The sequence below is a fragment of the Schistocerca gregaria genome, chromosome 6 (genome assembly GCF_023897955.1).
Source record: "Schistocerca gregaria isolate iqSchGreg1 chromosome 6, iqSchGreg1.2, whole genome shotgun sequence".
Taxonomy (NCBI): Eukaryota; Metazoa; Arthropoda; class Insecta; order Orthoptera; family Acrididae; genus Schistocerca; species Schistocerca gregaria.
Genome location: NC_064925.1, coordinates 487,332,624 through 487,350,075, shown reverse-complemented (window position 1 = coordinate 487,350,075; position 17,452 = coordinate 487,332,624). Strand labels below are relative to the sequence as shown.

The window sequence follows — 17,452 nt, the reverse complement described above, 5'->3', positions numbered from 1 at the left end:
TCTTGCGACACTGAAGTACTGTTGAGGAGTCTGAAGATATCTTCATCCAAACATTTTCCGATATTTTGCATTTTGGATTTTTGCGGACGTGCTTTTCAATACCGTTTAAATAAATAAAATGGTCCTGCTCCATGTAACAAACCAGGAACGAGTTGTTTGGTCGTGCAGTAGCTATTACCTGAACCCATTCAAATGGTTCATACACAGAGCAGTTCTTCTTATTTCTCTCAATTAATGCGAAATCCCTGTCACAAGGCAGAACGCTGTCTCCTGTGATAAGAAACTTTTGCTCCACAGAGGTGAAATACTTCACGTTTGGAAGATATTGACACAAAACCATAGTTTTCCAGTTATTGTTCTGTCCTGTACATAGATCGGACCACTTAAGTTCTTTCTTCACACGGGTTTAGTACTGAAAATGTAGATGTTACGTACTTCAGAAAGCACGAAGTAATTTCCGCTGATCCCCGCTTAGTAACAGTTTCAGGCCATACACACATCCACACCTTATGTTCTCCAACGTTATATATTGCCTGATTGTAGGTTGATAGCTAACGCTGATAGAAAACCACATAATTGGTATGGGTAGGAAAATACAGCATGTGTTGGAGGTCTGTGCATATCACAACATAGGTTTCGTTTGCTTTAGCTTTTGTTGTATCCTTCTCAAGCTGCTTTCGCATGTAAATGGTACAGTTTGCTTTCTTCGTCGATTTTCTTTCTCTCTGTGTCATTTTAACTAACTAACTGCAGGAACAGTCTGTCACAATACCCACATGAATACGAACGTGTTACTGCAAAGCGAAAATTTTATTGTCCCCTGAAAATATCTCTGAAAGCTCTTTCACTGCACTGTACTGTCGGATTATCTTGTTTAAATAGTCGGCAAAGTTTGGTTTTCTTATTTTGGTACCTCCTCAATGTGGTTTCTTATCACGTCCTTCAAGCTGTCCTGCAGCTTATTTCGACGATTCACATGCTTACCCTTTCTGTCTTCTAACGGCACATTTCATCTTCCCTTGGAGCATTTGTACACGTCTAGCTGTAATCCTATATACCATGCACAACGTTTTTTGACATACTTGAATTTTTTCTGCTCGTCTTCTTAAAAAGTTATTCAATATGCAGTGCCTGTGCCAAATGGTATCCTCAGTGTCCCTACGTTCGATGTCTGCTATTTCAATGCACGACGTAGCCAAATGTCTGGTTTGTGCATTGTAGTCTAAAGCGTAGAATTCTTGAAGCAGCTCTCTATTGTCCTCCATTTTTAGTGTTTTACACTGTTATCTGCATTTGCAGGTAACAATCTACAAAGGAAGCACGACGTAATGATCAGTACAGTAAACCATATTAACGTCAATGGTAAAGGCTATGACAGCGCATTACAGTATAATGTTTGCGAATAACGTATGGAATCTCCCATTTCACAGAAATATTGTGTTAGATTGGCATAGAACGTTTATGCACCCACCTGTTCAGCAGTGATTTTCCCAGGTACTGGTTTGCTATTGTGGGCCAAATATGGTTGCCCCGAATTCCGTTTGTGTTTCTCTGCATTCTTCTTCCATTCACTGTACTTAATTATTCGTTTAGGGCCCGTATTTATATCTTCGGACATTCTCTGATTTAACGTCACACAACATTCCTGCTCAATGTTTACAACGTTTCTGAATCCGAGCGCCACGCGACGAATAGGAAACAAACGAAAAATGGCGCTTAATGTATATGTTTGCCAGCGTAACTTCATACACGCCTTTCTCTTGGCACATACAACGTTTATACGTTGAAAGGATCCTGTAGCCACCTTTCATTAGCCCGGTAGCCCATTTTCACTAGCATTTCTCTTTCTTTTCCTTGTTTATCTTTTCTCATAACTCTCATAGTGTTGTGATTGAAGGAATGTGGTTGTGTGTCACGCTACTAGAAGGTGGCGTAGTCTGCTGCAGAAAGTCTGCGATAGTAATACAGATTCAGCAGCAGTTGTACAGAATAGCCAACTCTCGTAGTGGTCAAGTAGGCAAAGAGGTTTGCGCTACTGGTGAGAAATCCACCTGCGTTAGGTTGGTGGCGGAAATGGCATCCTTGGGTTTTCCGGGCCACGCGGAGCGTCGAGGAGGCTGGAGATGGAAAAGGGAGGGAGTCTGCCGCCGGTACGGGAAGCGTCCACAGCTGTGCTCCAGTCGAAGAAGGCTGAGTTAGACTGACCGCGTGGCGCGTTGGTACTTGGCGAGGGGAGAGCTGTTAGCTTTTGGTTTCACTTTTCAGCTCTGAAAGATTGCTTTGCCTTGTCGCTGCAAGGAATGCAAAACTTTGGCAGATTTTTCTTTTAGTAAGTTTCTATAGCAGACTTGGATCCACTGGAAGAGCGCCACACATAGGTGTCGATAAGAAGTGAGCACTCGCTTATGTATGAATGTCTGTTTGCCTTCAGCTGTGCCTCTATAAGCTTTCACCTTTCTAAATATTTATAGCTTTGCCTTCTTGTAAATTTTCCTTGCATTATGTATCTTTCGTCCTTGGGCAGCCGACCACGTGGTTGAACATTAGAGTTGTTGGGCTACCGTCATCACTAACTGTCCAGTCTCGTGTTTGCTTTAAAGAATGTTAACTGTTCATGAATGTGTGATGTGATATTGTTGCAACTTGAGCACGATACCCAGAAATTGCGTCTCCACAAACCACGTGGGCACGCGGGTGTACTGCGAAACGTGTACCGTTTCACGAGTTATTGCTATCAGTTATCAGACAACAGCAGTTGTATGAATGATCCACACCAATGATTTTAGGTGTAGGTTATAATGGTGTATGTATCGATGCTTTTCTTTAATGTTTTTGGAATTAATGTTTTCAGGAATTGCGTACATGCCTCACATCCATTTCTTAGGAATAAATGACTTTATACACAATTTTCTCTTGCATTCCGTGGTTACGTTTATGCACCTAAGCCACTCACCTCGTAGCTTTCCTGTCAGCACAGGCCCAGTGATTAGTTTCCCATTTTATTTTAAAGCAAATTCTTTAGATTAAGTCTTATTTTCAGGTGTGTTGCTGGGAGCTGATCTTCTGCACAGTGTTCACGCATGCACTATTTTATTTTAAGTGGTTGATCCTCGTGGACAGTGCACGGGAAATACTATTACTTACACCGCATCCTCTATGAGCGATATCACGACGTACGTATTTTTAAGAGTTTTTGGTCTGTGATGAAATTAATTTATTCTCCGACTCGGCCAAACCTTTGATTAGTTGTTTGGTTAGAGTCGGTGGCGATCCTAATCTTCTCACACTAATTTCCCATTCAATAAGCATTTCGATTCCCACTCTTAACGTAATAACCCATAGAAACATGTTAGTTACAGCGTGACAAACCTGTTTCTTAGAAAAGTGAGGGTTACAACGTTTTTGCCGACAGGTATTCAATTTCGTGAAGATTAGTGGCCAAGTGCGTGTTAGTAAGCGCCTGGCTCTTCCACTGTGGCTCTACAAAAGCGAATCGTCGGTCCCAACGTCATTCAGCGCGCACTGTGGAGGAACGGCTACGATGAAATGTACTATCAGGAAGCAGTGGCGTGTGGTGACAGCATGCCGCTATCGCGTGGCGAGCATCCCCTGGGAGACATTGGCAGCGCCGCGAGCTAACGTATGGCCGAGGGGCGCGTTGATGAGGCGGCGAGGTCGGGCTGGCCGTGTTTGGGGTTTGTTACCCACCTGTTGATGCCGTCGTAGCCGGCGCCCAGGCCCACGTGGTCGTCACCCGCCACGTCGCGGATGTGCGTCAGGTGACCTGCGGGCACACAGCAAGCAGACGGTGCAGTCAGCAGGGCGGGGAACACACTCGAGGAAATGGATTTGGGTTCAGATAGTTCAAATGGGTCTGAGCACTATGGGACTTAACATCTGAGTTCATCAGTCCCCTAGAACTTAGAACTACTTAAACCTAACTAGCCTAAGGACATCACACACATCCATGCCCGGGTCAGGATTCGAACCTGCGACCATATTGAAAGGGTACAGTACCGCCCGACATTGAAAATAGGTACAACATTCTTCGTTACTTTTTGTTAGAGCAACATATTTTTTGCAATAATAACTCAATTCCACTTAATACACCGAAGCTGGATACCATTGTAGGAAAGAATGACAATTTATTTATTTAATTGATCACATGTGCACTCCCTCAAAATAGATCCCTACATTCAATTTGGTGAGATCTGTGAAATGAATGAATGTATGGTCGTCTGCTAACCACAGATAGTGAACGTGCAATGTATGATCATCTTTGAGACGGTCCTTTGGTCACCTTTGGTGGTACCAAAGAGATGAAATTTACCTGAGCTTTGAGCGCCTGAAATGTGGCTGACCACTACCGTAGCAAGGTGCTCCCCCACTTCGGCAGATGTGCGAGATGACCTGAAGAACGGCCATGTTTCAGCACTCTGCCGCTGGTTCTTTGTTGATAAGACCTGTCTTAGGTGTGCTCCGTAAAGACAAAAGAGTGGAGATAATGGTATGCGTGTGAAATACTTAACAGTAGTTTGGAATAATAATTTCTCTATTTCAGGAACTTTTGGAAGGAGAATTAAATGACAGGCAGGTAACATTAAGGGGATCATAGTAATCTTCGGAAGTGACCAACGGTCACAGTGACACCACGTGTAGCAATCAGTTGAAATACTTGTGGGTGCTAGTACTAAGTTGAAATACTTCCGAGTGCTAAAGTTAAGCTGAATTACTGGCGTGTGTACTGTAAGTTGAAAATATTTAAGAAATGGCGTGTGCAGGACTTGAAATTAGAGACGAGTACTTCCACGTGGTGAGTACTGTGTGTGTCTCAATCTGTGTATGAGACAAAGGATAAAGAGAAGTACTCGTCCATGGTATCAGTTAAGAACTCGCGAGTGTGACGAATATGTTCTTAATATTACTTTGCGTGTTATGTTTCCGTGTAACGCTGAATTTAAACTCTAATAATACTCTGAGAGAGAAGGAAGGTGAGTCATCCGTCGATCCAGCAACGCCACTTGGCTTACACAGGAATACGTGCATATATTCTCCACAGTTCGTGATAGGAAAGATGAGTGTGATATTAATATTACCATTGTGTGTTATGTTTCCGTGTGATGCTAAATTCAAACTCTAATACTCTGAGAGCGAAGCGAGGTGAGTTAGCCGTCTATCCAGAAACACGACTTGACTTGAATTCCACAGGAACACGTGCATATATCCTCCAGAGTTCGTGGTAGGAAAGAAAAGTTACGAAGTGGGGCAGTGTCGTGTGGAACTGGGATGAAAACTAATTGAAGTCGGAAAGCTGAATTTGAAGTGATTCTAACGTTGTGACTATTCTTTGTGATGGATGTTGCCAGTGTGATGTATTTCATGTAATTTAAGTATGTGTGGTTTGCATGGGAGAGTAGCAAGATAAGTTCAGAGGTAGTGGAATATGCATGTTCTTTTTTGTACCGCTCGGTCTGGAGTAAATTTTCGTGATGATGGGTGTGAGAGTCGAAGTGTGAGATACAGCAAAAGATCCACCATCGTATCCACAAAGTGCACTGCAGTGTTGGATAATAACGAGACCGTAAGATAGAGAATCACCAATGTAAAGCCATGTCCACTGGGCGGAGTTTCTCATGTGTAATTGTTGTATAAAATGTAAAGGTGTGTTTAGGTTATTGATTTTATCCGAATAAAAAAGATAGTGAAAAGGAAAAGATGGGTAGCCATGTTCTTCGAATAATGTATAGCCATGATATCCAGAATTTATAATGTGTGCGCCATTCATATTCAGTGCGATGGCCACTTGTTGATCAAAACCGTTGAATAAGAAAGAAAAGGTGGTATTGCCATTGCGTAGTGAACAATCAGAGTTGTGTAAATTTTTAATAGTCAGATGTGCCTTATCCGTTTCCGTTGCGTAATGTTCAAACATGAGAATAATTTGTAGTTTAATTGTGAGTACTAGAGTTCATAATCAATCATTGATGTTTTGCGATAAATAAGAATAAATCCACTCGCTTGGCAGACCACTCATCTTGCAGGTCTGACTGCTTGATGCCACAGTATGAGCAAGGCATATTGGTGCCTCTCAGTATCAGCAGCGCGGTTCCGGACTGAAGCGCCGAGAACCGCTCGGCCACCGTGGCGGACATAAATTTGGGAAAAAACACAATAAGCGAGGGGCAGCTTTCATAAAAAAAGTTTGGTTTCTATGGATTTTCGTTTGTAAAAACACAGCCGTTAAAAAATTATGTTTTTAAAGTTGGCGAACACAGGTAAAATGTTCAGTATACAGTTATTTTACAGATATAAAGGGCAAGTCACCCACAGTTATTACCGCTTTTATTTCGTGACCAGTTCCATATATCGATAGCGATTTTCAGCAAATGACAGTAAGCAGAAGGGCCCTTACATTTCTCAACTCTTGTATCATCAGAGAAACTGATGATGGTGAGGTCCCATACTCCGCGAGAAGAGTCATAGTGGAGGTGGTTTGCCATTGCCTTCCTCCGACCGTAATGGGGATCAATGATGATGATGAAGACAACACAGCAACTCCCAGTGATCTCGAGGCAGGGAAAATCACTGACCCCGCCGGCAATCGAACTCGGGACCCCGTGGGCGGAAAGCGAGAGCGCTACCGAAAGACCACGAGCTGCAGACGAAATACTGAAGCAAGTACTTTTATTTTAATGGAACGTCATACATTTGTAGCATCGTTCTAAAGCCCTTGGAAACAAGACTGTAGTGACATAACGATTGTTCAAACTGTATTATTGGAATAGGGGAGAAACAAATATTGAACTGTTCCTTTTTGTAGAATAATGTAATTTCATTGACGTGCGTGAAGAATCAGTCTCCTTGGATATGTTCTTTTCTTTCATAGCCTCTCCGTGAGGAGAAAGACCTCACACAATGTCTTGTTATTTAATGAAATCCCACAGTGGTCATTTATCGGTTATCAGCGATGTTTAAATGGCACCCGCCAGGGTGGCCGAGAGCGCTGCCGCGCTGCTCCCTGGACTCGGGTAGGCACGCCGGCCCCGGATCGAACGACGAGGGCCGATGTGCCGGCCAAACTGAGTGTGGTTTTTAGGCGGTTTTCCACATCCCGCTAGGTGAATATCGGGCTGGTCCCCATGTTCCGCCTCTGTTACACGGCTCGCAGACTTCTGAACACTTTCGCACTATTCCATGCATTACACTCGACGCAGACACTTGTGGTACACTAATTCCGTCCCAGGGGTACGGGGTGGCGGCAGGAAGGGCACCCGGCCACTACTTCACCATTAACATGCCGCATCCGATTAACGATGGCTGACCCAGCGTAACTGTGGGACAGGGCTCAAGCGATAGAAGCGATGTTTAAATGGCCTGTCGATAAAAAAAAATGAAGTACTAAGAATCTTATGTAGTTTTTATACACTCCTGGAAAATGAAATAAGAACACCGTGAATTCATTGTCCCAGGAAGGGGAAACTTTATTGACACATTCCTGCGGTCAGATACATCACATGATCACACTGACAGAACCACAGGCACATAGACACAGGCAACAGAGTATGCACAATGTCGGCACTAGTACAGTGTATATCCACCTTTCGCAGCAATGCAGGCTGCTATTCTCCCATGGAGACGATCGTAGAGATGCTGGATGTAGTCCTGTGGAACGGCTTGCCATGCCATTTCCACCTGGCGCCTGAGTTGGACCAGCGTTCGTGCTGGACGTGCAGACCGCGTGAGTCGACGCTTCATCCAGTCCCAAACATGCTCAATGGGGGACAGATCCGGAGATCTTGCTGGCCAGGGTAGTTGACGTACACCTTCTAGAGCACGTTGGGTGGCACGGGATACATGCGGACGTGCATTGTCCTGATGGAACAGCAAGTTCCCTTGCCGGTGTAGGAATGGTAGAACGATGGGTTCGATGACGGTTTGGATGTACCGTGCACTATTCAGTGTCCCCTCGACGATCACCAGAGGTGTACGGCCAGTGTAGGAGATCGCTCCCCACACCATGATGCTGGGTGTTGGCCCTGTGTGCCTTTGTCGTATGCAGTCCTGATTGTGGCGCTCACCTGCACGGCGCCAAACATGCATACGACCATCATTGGCTCCAAGGCAGAAGCAACTCTCATCGCTGAAGACGACATGTCTCCATTCGTCCCTCCATTCACGACTGTCGCGACACCACTGGAGGCGGGCTGCACGATGTTGGGGCGTGAGCGGAAGACGGCCTAACGGTGTGCGGGACCGTAGCCCAGCTTCATGGAGACGGTTGCGAATGGTCCTCGCCGATACCCCAGGAGCAACAGTGTCCCTAATTTGCTGAGAAGTGGCGGTGCGGTCCCCTACGGCACTGCGTAGGATCCTACGGTCTTGGCGTGCATCCGTGCGTTGGTGCGGTCCGGTCCCAGGTCGACGGGCACGTGCACCTTCCGCCGACCACTGGCGACAACATCGATGTACTGTGGAGACCTCACACCCTACGTGTTGAGCAATTCGGCGGTACGTCCACCCGGCCTCCCGCATGCCCACTATATGCCCTCGCTCAAAGTCCATCAACTGCACATATGGTTCACGTCCACGCTGTCGCGGCATGCTACCAGTGTTAAAGACTGCGATGGAGCTCCGTATGCTACGGCAAACTGGCTGACACTGACGGCGGCGATGCACAAATGCTGTGCAGCTAGCGCCATTCGACGGCCAACACCGCGGTTCCTGGTGTGTCCACTGTGCCGTGCGTGTGATCATTGCTTGTACAGCCCTGTCGCAGTGTCCGGAGCAAGTATGGTGGGTCTGACACACCAGTGTCAATGTGTTCTTTTTTCCATTTCCAGGAGTGTATAATATTGTGCACTCTCTCACTCTTGTTCTGTATTTCTTCGGTGGTGTGAGTAGCGAACAGGCATACTACCTAAGCTGCTTTTAAAACCCATTGTTTTGTGGCTTAAAATCATTTATAAATACTGCAATTATTTTACATTTGTCTACTCCTAGTTCACATAAATACATGATATTTGTGTAAAATGCAGTCGGGAACTGCGCAGTCGGTAGCTCATTGTGAAGAGACGTAGTAACCGAACACGTATTGCGTTCAGTAATTAATATGCCTTTGCTCATAGCAGTAATTAGATTGCTGATCCACAGAGACGGCAGGTAGATGGCAGGAATGTGAATCCGTGGCGATGTAGTGAAGTCGTGATTAGGATTAGAGAATAGAAAAATGAGTAGCCAGGGAAGTATTTCATGCACCGTAAGATAGCACACCCCAACTTACATCGACTCCACCCATGGCAGATGATGTAAACCGGGTTGCGCCTTTAATGGTGCATGAATTATTAACAGGCCACTTTTCTATTTCCTGTCCAGTGTAACGGAGACTACCAAAAAGTGACAAGCAAGAGCAACGTCTTAGGCCACTTAAAGACAACATAAAAATGAGTTAAGACTAAAGCTCGCTTTACAAGTAGCGTAAAATGGACACCTGTTTACGTACAAGATCCATGCAACATTTTACACCGAGCGTCTGAGCGATGTAAAATTTCTGTTCAGCGGAGCGTTCGTGAAGTATCAAGACGGATGCGCATTAGTGAGCTTATAAATAAAAGGGGAGAAAGAGTACGTATTGTCTATGAAATAGAGGTGTTTCATCGCAGCACCCAGTGATTGCCATGCTATGTCGCAAAGCAAGTTTTACAACACGTTTTACTCAGCTGGCCCAGGATGACACCAAATTTTTCAGTTATTTTAGTGCAAAAAATTTGGTATCAATGCATGCGTACAGAATAATATCGAGTTCACATGCAAAGACACGGTCATGAGACTGTGATATTCCGGTACAAATGTCAGGTGTTAGTGGGATGTAGAAAATGAATTTCGAACTAGTTGGATGTTTGGCTTTGGCGAGGGGACCAAATTGCGAGCTCTTCGGATTAGGGAAAGATTATCGGCCGTGCACATTCAAAGGAACCATCTCTGGAGTGGTTTAGGGAAATCACGGATAAATCAGGATGGTTGGACGCGGGTTTGAACCATCGTCCTCCCGAATGAGAGTCCAGTGTGCTAACCACTGCGTCACCTCATTTGGTGAATTTCGGAGTGTATTTACAGCAACGAAATATATTTTCTGAAAGACCGGATCACAGAAATCAGTTGTTATTGAAGTTTTTATGCGAGAGGTCTTCCAGCAAGCCAATGTTTGGGAAGCGTTTTCATCTCTACGTAACTACGGCAACCTACATGAATCTGAAATTGTATAGTTGGCCTATGCAAATTAATAGAGTCGCACATCCATCCATTACCAAAATCACACCACTTTGATGCTTCAGGATGTGACCTATCGACTGATCTCTTCCTGTAGTCAATGTGTGGCATAAATTTTGTTTCTCCTTAATTCTATTTCTAGCCTCGTCATTAGTTCTACGATCTCCGCATCCAACATTCAGCATTCCTTATTTCAGAAACATCGATGCTGCTCGTGTCTTAACTGTTTCCGCCCACTTTTCATTTCCGTATAGAGCTACACTCCATGCAAATACATTCAGAAAGACCCACCCAAGTAATGTTCAGCATTCGTCTGTTACACCATGTTTCAAAAGTCTAGCATGAACTTTTTTTCGTTAATATTTATTTACTCTACAAGGCTTTACTCTTTACAGTTACCTTCGGAAGACTTCTTGCCATTCCAACTTACACAAATACCTCTGTTTCAGAAACGCTTTTGCGGTGTCAGTCTGCAAGTTGTATACTCTATGCTTCAGCTATCGTTAAAAATTTGTTGCATAAATAGCAAAACTCATCTGCTTCTTTTACTGTCTTTTCTCAATTTATGTCAGCTCTCCTTATTACACTTTCGTTTATATTCATCTTATAATCTCGTAAAAGCTGCGTCAGTCTGCTGCCCTGATACACCATGTTTACGAAATACTACTGCCATGGCTCTGAGCACTATGGGACTTAAAATCCATGGTCATCAGTCCCCTAGAAGTTTAAACTACGTAGACCTAACTAACCTATTGACATCACACAACACCCAGCCATCACGAGGCAGAGAAAATCCCTGACCCCGCCGGGAATCGAACCCGGGAACCCGGGCGTGGGAAGTGAGAACGCTACCGCACGACCACGAGATGCGGGCATATCGGGATCCCATGACTTCTGTCACTTCTGTGACTATATATGATTATTATGATTTGAAACCAGGATTCGATTCAGTCACCACACAGATAAGTTGCTTCTCTTTTTTTCAAAGCGTAGCACAAATTTGTTTTGGACTTGTCTCGTATATTCACGAGGTGGAATTTTTATCTGGATTTGGCAATGCTATTGATAGAGGGTGCCAGGATGCACTTCCTATCGGAAACCTTTTTTCCCCTCATCTTTCGGCACGAAGTTGGTAAATCCCATTGTCTACGTCAAGTGTTAGGCTATCTAAAACTATGAGAACGTTTTCGAAGCGTTTGAGAATAATGTAACTGAGGTGGGACATGGGAAACAGCCTAGTATTCATTTATTCGGACAAGGGAAACCTTCCAAAGACAACTTCCAACATGGCTAGCACATTGGCCTTCGCCATTAATCCATGGGGCTAGGAATTGGATCCGGACCCGGCACTTATGCCTGAAACTTGAATGCTATGAGCAAACCCGCGGAGCTATCAGGCGGAGTTTCAATCAACAGTATAGTGATGACATTTAACTGTTAATGGTGTCTATAGAAGGAGCTTTTCTCTGTCGACACATATTTGACTCGTTCCACAGCCCTCAGTGTTCCCTGTTGTGAGCGAAATCTGAGGGGAGTTGGTTATGTAATACGTGTAGTGAAAGTCATCGTTACTAGAACATCAAGTGAGTAACAAGATGTGATCGAAACACATACTTTCGGGGAAAGGAGCAGAGTACAGCATTAACTTTTAAAGTAGCCTATTCCTCATTGTATTTCGATTGTCAGTTCATGAGTTTTCAGCATGTATCTGATCTTTTTTTGTCTTCTTTTGAGTGCAACATCGTCACAGGTATACGTCTATGTTAGTGAAAACTGGTCGTACGTCCATTTTAAACAATTTATTGCAAGATATTCCTACTAGCTAGTGTTTCTGAATTATTCTAGCCAAACATGTCATATTAGTTTTTGCAGATTCTGCAGCACGGCGGAAATAATCAGTATTGTGAAAAAATGTATCTGAGGCAATTCGTAACATGCAGCGCAAAACTGTATTTGGTATGGAACGTATTTTCAGTAATATTTCCCGGATAGTTGTCACTATTCACTCTCACGCACCTCCTGGAGCACGAGGGAAAGAAAATTATAACTTTCGCACTAATTACACGTCAAAAACCTTTACAGCATTTTATCTAAATTACAATTTTTTTCTGGTTTAAATTTCGTACAAACATACAAAAGAGCTGCTACGGAACGTCTGTCAGATTGAGATCAAAAAGAAATGAAATTTATAGGACGGCGAGGCGGATATGTGAGCTGGATGCTATGAATATTGCATGGGACCACGCTTTCGGTATGCTGAATGTTTTATGACTTCATTAGGTGCTGCGGATAACCTCTGCAAGCGTTTCCGCTCAAACTTCCGGGAAGAAATATATCTCACGTTATGTCGAATTCAATGCTTTACTCAGATTAAATTCAGCCTCTTCCTTTCTCTCTACAAGTGCGCATGAGTATATGTTTGTGTGTAGGCGGGACTGAATTGAATGAGAGCGGATATTCTCTTTTAAAATGACCTGATCTGCAATTTCATTGATTTACATGTATAAGTGTCGTGAAAAACTTTAAATCACAATGTAATTTTACGAGATGTCTTGTACATTGCCTCATGTGTGTATATTACGCTTCCAGGTATGGAAAAAGAAATGGAGTTTGAAGACAATCGTATTTCAAAAGAAATGATTGAAGTTTGATGTTATCTAAACAAAAGGAAGAACCGAAATTACTTAAAGTGTGCACAGATACACCGTTTTCAAAACATGGAAAAAAGGTTCTAATAATTATACTTCACGGAAAGGAGTCAGACAAGAAAAATCTGTTGACTTTCAGCTGTCTCTGTACAATGTATATGATATTTATTGAAACTTTCACAAAAGCCTATGTAAACGAACAAGAGGGTTTTCGAAAAGGATGTAGTGTACTGAATCATTTGATACATGAACTAAATTGTAGAATGAGTAAATGACATTCAACTACGACTACATCAGAAAGCCGTGCATTCTAAGACAACTTTGGACTCACTTTCTAAAAAAAAATCGATACTGACAAGCCCTCAGAAACTAAACATTAAGTTGATACGCTCAAGATTAAAAATGCCATTCCTATGACAGCCATTATATTTTATCATGATAAGCAGAGATTCAGAATAGACATGGGAAACATAGAAGGGGATTGTCCGCAGCTCGTGGTCGTGTGGTAGCGTTCCCGCTTCCCATGCCCGGGTTCCCAGGTTCGATTCGCGGCAGGGTCAGGGATTTTCTCTGTTTCGTGATGACTGGATGTTGTGTGATGTCCTTAGCTTAGTTAGGTTTAAGTAGTTCTAAGTTCAAGGGGACTGATGACCATTGATGATATGTCCCATAGTGCTCAGAGCCATTTTTACAAGGGGATTCAACATTAACACAACGGTTTTTGACATCTCTAGAACAAGATTTGATATGCTTTAACTGAAGCATAGATTCCTTAACCGATGAATAAATGTTAACACAACATCGTCTGTATCTGCTCATCGACATCGACAACGGTTGAAAGAGCGTAGTGGGTTACGTTTGAAAATTATTTACAAGCTGTGTCACAGAAACAATAAAATGATATACAAACAACATGTACAAAATCTGGCACAAATTAAAAAAGTATTAATTGATTCGGTTAATGAAATGTTGCCACTACACTCCAGGAAATGGAAAAAAGGAACACATTGACACCGGTGTGTCAGACCCACCATACTTGCTCCGGACACTGCGAGAGGGCTGTACAAGCAATGATCACACGCACGGCACAGCGAACACACCAGGAACCCCGGTGTTGGCCGTCGAATGGCGCTAGCTGCGCAGCATTTGTGCACCGCCGCCCTCAGTGTCAGCCAGTTTGCCATGGCATACGGTGCTCCTTCGCAGTCTGTAACACTGGTAGCATGCCGCGACAGCGTGGACGTGAACTGTATGTGCAGTTGACGGACTTTGAGCGAGGGCGTATAGTGGGCATGCGGGAGGCCGGGTGGACGTACCGCCGAATTGCTCAACACGTGGGGTGTGAGGTCTCCACAGTACATCGATGTTGTCGCCAGTGGTCGGCGGAAGGTGCACGTGCCCGTCGCCATGGGACCGGACCGCAGCGACGCACGGATGCACGCCAAGACCGTAGGATCCTACGCAGTGCCGTAGGGGACCGCACCGCCACTTCCCAGCAAACTAGGGACACTGTTGCTCCTGGGGTATCGGCGAGGACCATTCGCAACCGTCTCCATGAAGCTGGGCTACGGTCTCGCACACCGTTAGGCCGTCTTCCGCTCACGCCCCAACATCGTGCAGCCCGCCTCCAGTGGTGTCGCGACAGGCGTGAATGGAGGGACGAATGGAGACGTGTCGTCTTCAGCGATGAGAGTCGCTTCTGCCTTGGTGCCAATGATGGTCGTATGCGTGTTTGGCGCCGTGCAGGTGAGTGCCACAATCAGGACTGCATACGACCGAGGCACACAGGTCCAACACCCGGCATCATGGTGTGTGGAGCGATCTGATACACTGGCCGTACACCTCTGGTGATCGTCGAGGGGACACTGAATAGTGCACGGTACATCCAAACCGTCATCGAACCCATCGTTCTACCATTCCTAGACCGGCAAGGGAACTTGCTGTTCCAACAGGACAATGCACGTCCGCATGTATCCCGTGTCACCCAACGTGCTCTAGAAGGTGTAAGTCAACTACCCTGGCCAACAAGATCTCCGGATCTGTCCCCCATTGAGCATGTTTGGGACTGGATGAAGCGTCGTCTCACGCGGTCTGCACGTCCAGCACGAACGCTGGTCCAACTGAGGCGCCAGGTGGAAATGGCATGGCAAGCCGTTCCACAGGACTACATCCAGCATCTCTACGATCGTCTCCATGGGAGAATAGCAGCCTGCATTGCTGCGAAAGGTGGATATACACTGTATTAGTGCCGACATTGTGCATGCTCTGTTGCCTGTGTCTATGTGCCTGTGGTTCTGTCAGTGTGATCATGTGATGTATCTGACCCCAGGAATGTGTCAATAAAGTTTCCCCTTCCTGGGACAATGAATTCACGGTGTTCTTATTTCAATTTCCAGGAGTGTACTTGATGGCACTGGATGAAAAAAACAGTAAAAAGGGTAAAGTTACGCATTTGTCCATAAACGGGACACACAGTCCCTCCCGACCGGAGTGTCATTCTCTGCCAGTAACGTCACTTGATGCGGCATGGAGGAGCATGTGGTGGGCACAACGGTCTCCAGTCGTTGTCGGATTTCTTGACATTGCAAACGCTACATATCGGACGAATAGCTCCTCAGTTGGTCTCCCAGGCCAATCAGGGCTGGTCTCGGAACCTCTAATTTTCGTTCAGGTAACACCCCGTTGACCCCACGAGGCTGTATACACCCCATTCCAATCCTTCGGCCACGAAAAAATCCTTGGCAGTGTCGGAAATCGAACACTTGTCCTCAGTATTGCACACGGATACACTGACCGCTGAGCTATGGAGATGGAATATTTCCTACAAATCACTAGAGCTTAAATCTTAGGCCCAAATAATTTGAAACTTCAGTAAGAACTACGTATTAAAGTTTGGGACAAATGATTACCTTCGTGAGAAGGGCACGAAAAATCCTTTGCAAAAGACTGGGCTCATGTTTAATTTAAACGATTTCTTTTAAACGAGTCAAAGTTTACTTACGGTAAGAGATATTGCTCAAGACGAACAATAAATGCAAACTCCGCCATGTTTGATGTCGGTGGATACTGCTTTGGATTTGGCACCCTATGATTTCAGCAGTTTCAATGTAACTTCCTGGCTGATTAAAACTGTGTGCCCGACCGAGACTCGAACTCGAAACCTTTGCCTTTCGCGGGCAAGTGCTCTACCAACTGAGCTACCGAAGGACGACTCACACGCGGTACTCACAGCTTTACTTCTGCCAGTATCCGTCTCCTACCTTCCAAACTTTACAGAAGCTCCTCTGCGAACCTTGCAGAACTAGCACTCCTGAAAGAAAGGAAACTGCGGAGACATGGCTTAGCCACAGCCTGGGGGATGTTTCCAGAATGAGATTTTCACTCTGCAGCGGAGTGTGCGCTGATATAAAACTTCCTGGCAGATTAAAACTGTGTTCCCGACCGAGACTCGAACTCGGGACCTTTGCCTTTCGCGGGCAAGTGCTCTACCAACTGAGCTACCGAAGCACGACTCACGCCCGGAAGGTAGGAGACGGATACTGGCAGAAGTAAAGGTGTGAGTACCGGGCGTGAGTCGTGCTTCGGTAGCTCAGTTCCGTCATTCTCGCTTCGCGCGTCGGGCGACTAGGTCGTGCTCTTAGTTCCGCCTCTACCGTAGCGCAGCGTGTTTTCCTCCTGTCAGTTTAGTGCCGTGTTGGTCTCCGTGCGCGTCGCATCGCTGGTTGTCGGCTGGTGTTTGGTGTTCGTGCGGCCCTTCCTGTCGCGGCGTCGTCTCTCGCCGTGATGTCCACCATGGTTCCCACGAAAGTTCCGCGTACAGGTACAGTCAGTTTTACCTTTGACAAATCCACGCGTCACGTCCAGCCCGGTTCTTTGGAGATACATGACTGGTTAGTCGATACAGTTAAGGTCACTACTGATCAGGTGCATACCTCATATTTCGACAGCGAATAATATGTGTTTTTTGTTAAGTTCTTGACCCGCTCCAGGTTGATAGGCTACTTTCTCGTCATGGTTCTCAGGTACCCTTTACGCACCGTGATGGTTCCACTAGTATGGTTCTCTTGGCAAATGCAGAAGTGGTATATACGAATGTTCGGGTATTTAACCTTCCGCCCGAGGTTGACGACTCTTTTCTGAAGTCCGTTTTGCTTCCTTATGGGGACGTACGCCATATTCGAAAGGAACGCTGGTCTGCTCAGCACCGCTTACAGGTTTATAGTGGTATTCGGTCGGTGGAAATGGTGGTCAAAAAACCTATTCCTTCTCACCTACTGGTATGTGGTTATAGGGTCCATATCACGTACAGTGGCCAGGAAGGAACATGTTATTATTGTAATGAAACTGGTCATTTCCGTACTAATTGTCCGCGGCGTGTGGTGGTATTAAAACCTACATACGAACAGCGTAAAAAATTGACTTTAGCTGATCTTCTCCCGCAAGGATCTCGGACTGAATCGCTCACTGTTACTGAGGGACGCAGTGATCCGTTGCCCGACAACGGCCGTGATTTTCCCCCGTTGTCCTTGAGTAGGGAT

The 17,452-nt window shown here is 45.2% G+C and overlaps 1 protein-coding gene and 1 non-coding gene across 2 annotated transcripts in view; both read right to left on the bottom strand.

Annotated features, from left to right (window-relative positions):
- LOC126278918 (dipeptidase 1-like) overlaps nucleotides 1-17,452 on the bottom strand; it is a 620,416-nt gene that overhangs the window by 17,615 nt on the left and 585,349 nt on the right. Inside the window, exon 11 of the mRNA XM_049979193.1 lies at nucleotides 3,709-3,784. Within this exon, the coding sequence (XP_049835150.1) occupies nucleotides 3,709-3,784 (76 nt within the window). The remainder of the gene's footprint in view (nucleotides 1-3,708; nucleotides 3,785-17,452) is intronic.
- On the bottom strand, nucleotides 16,347-16,421 carry Trnas-cga (transfer RNA serine (anticodon CGA)). Its single transcript has one exon. It is a non-coding gene; the product is annotated as a tRNA-Ser (tRNA).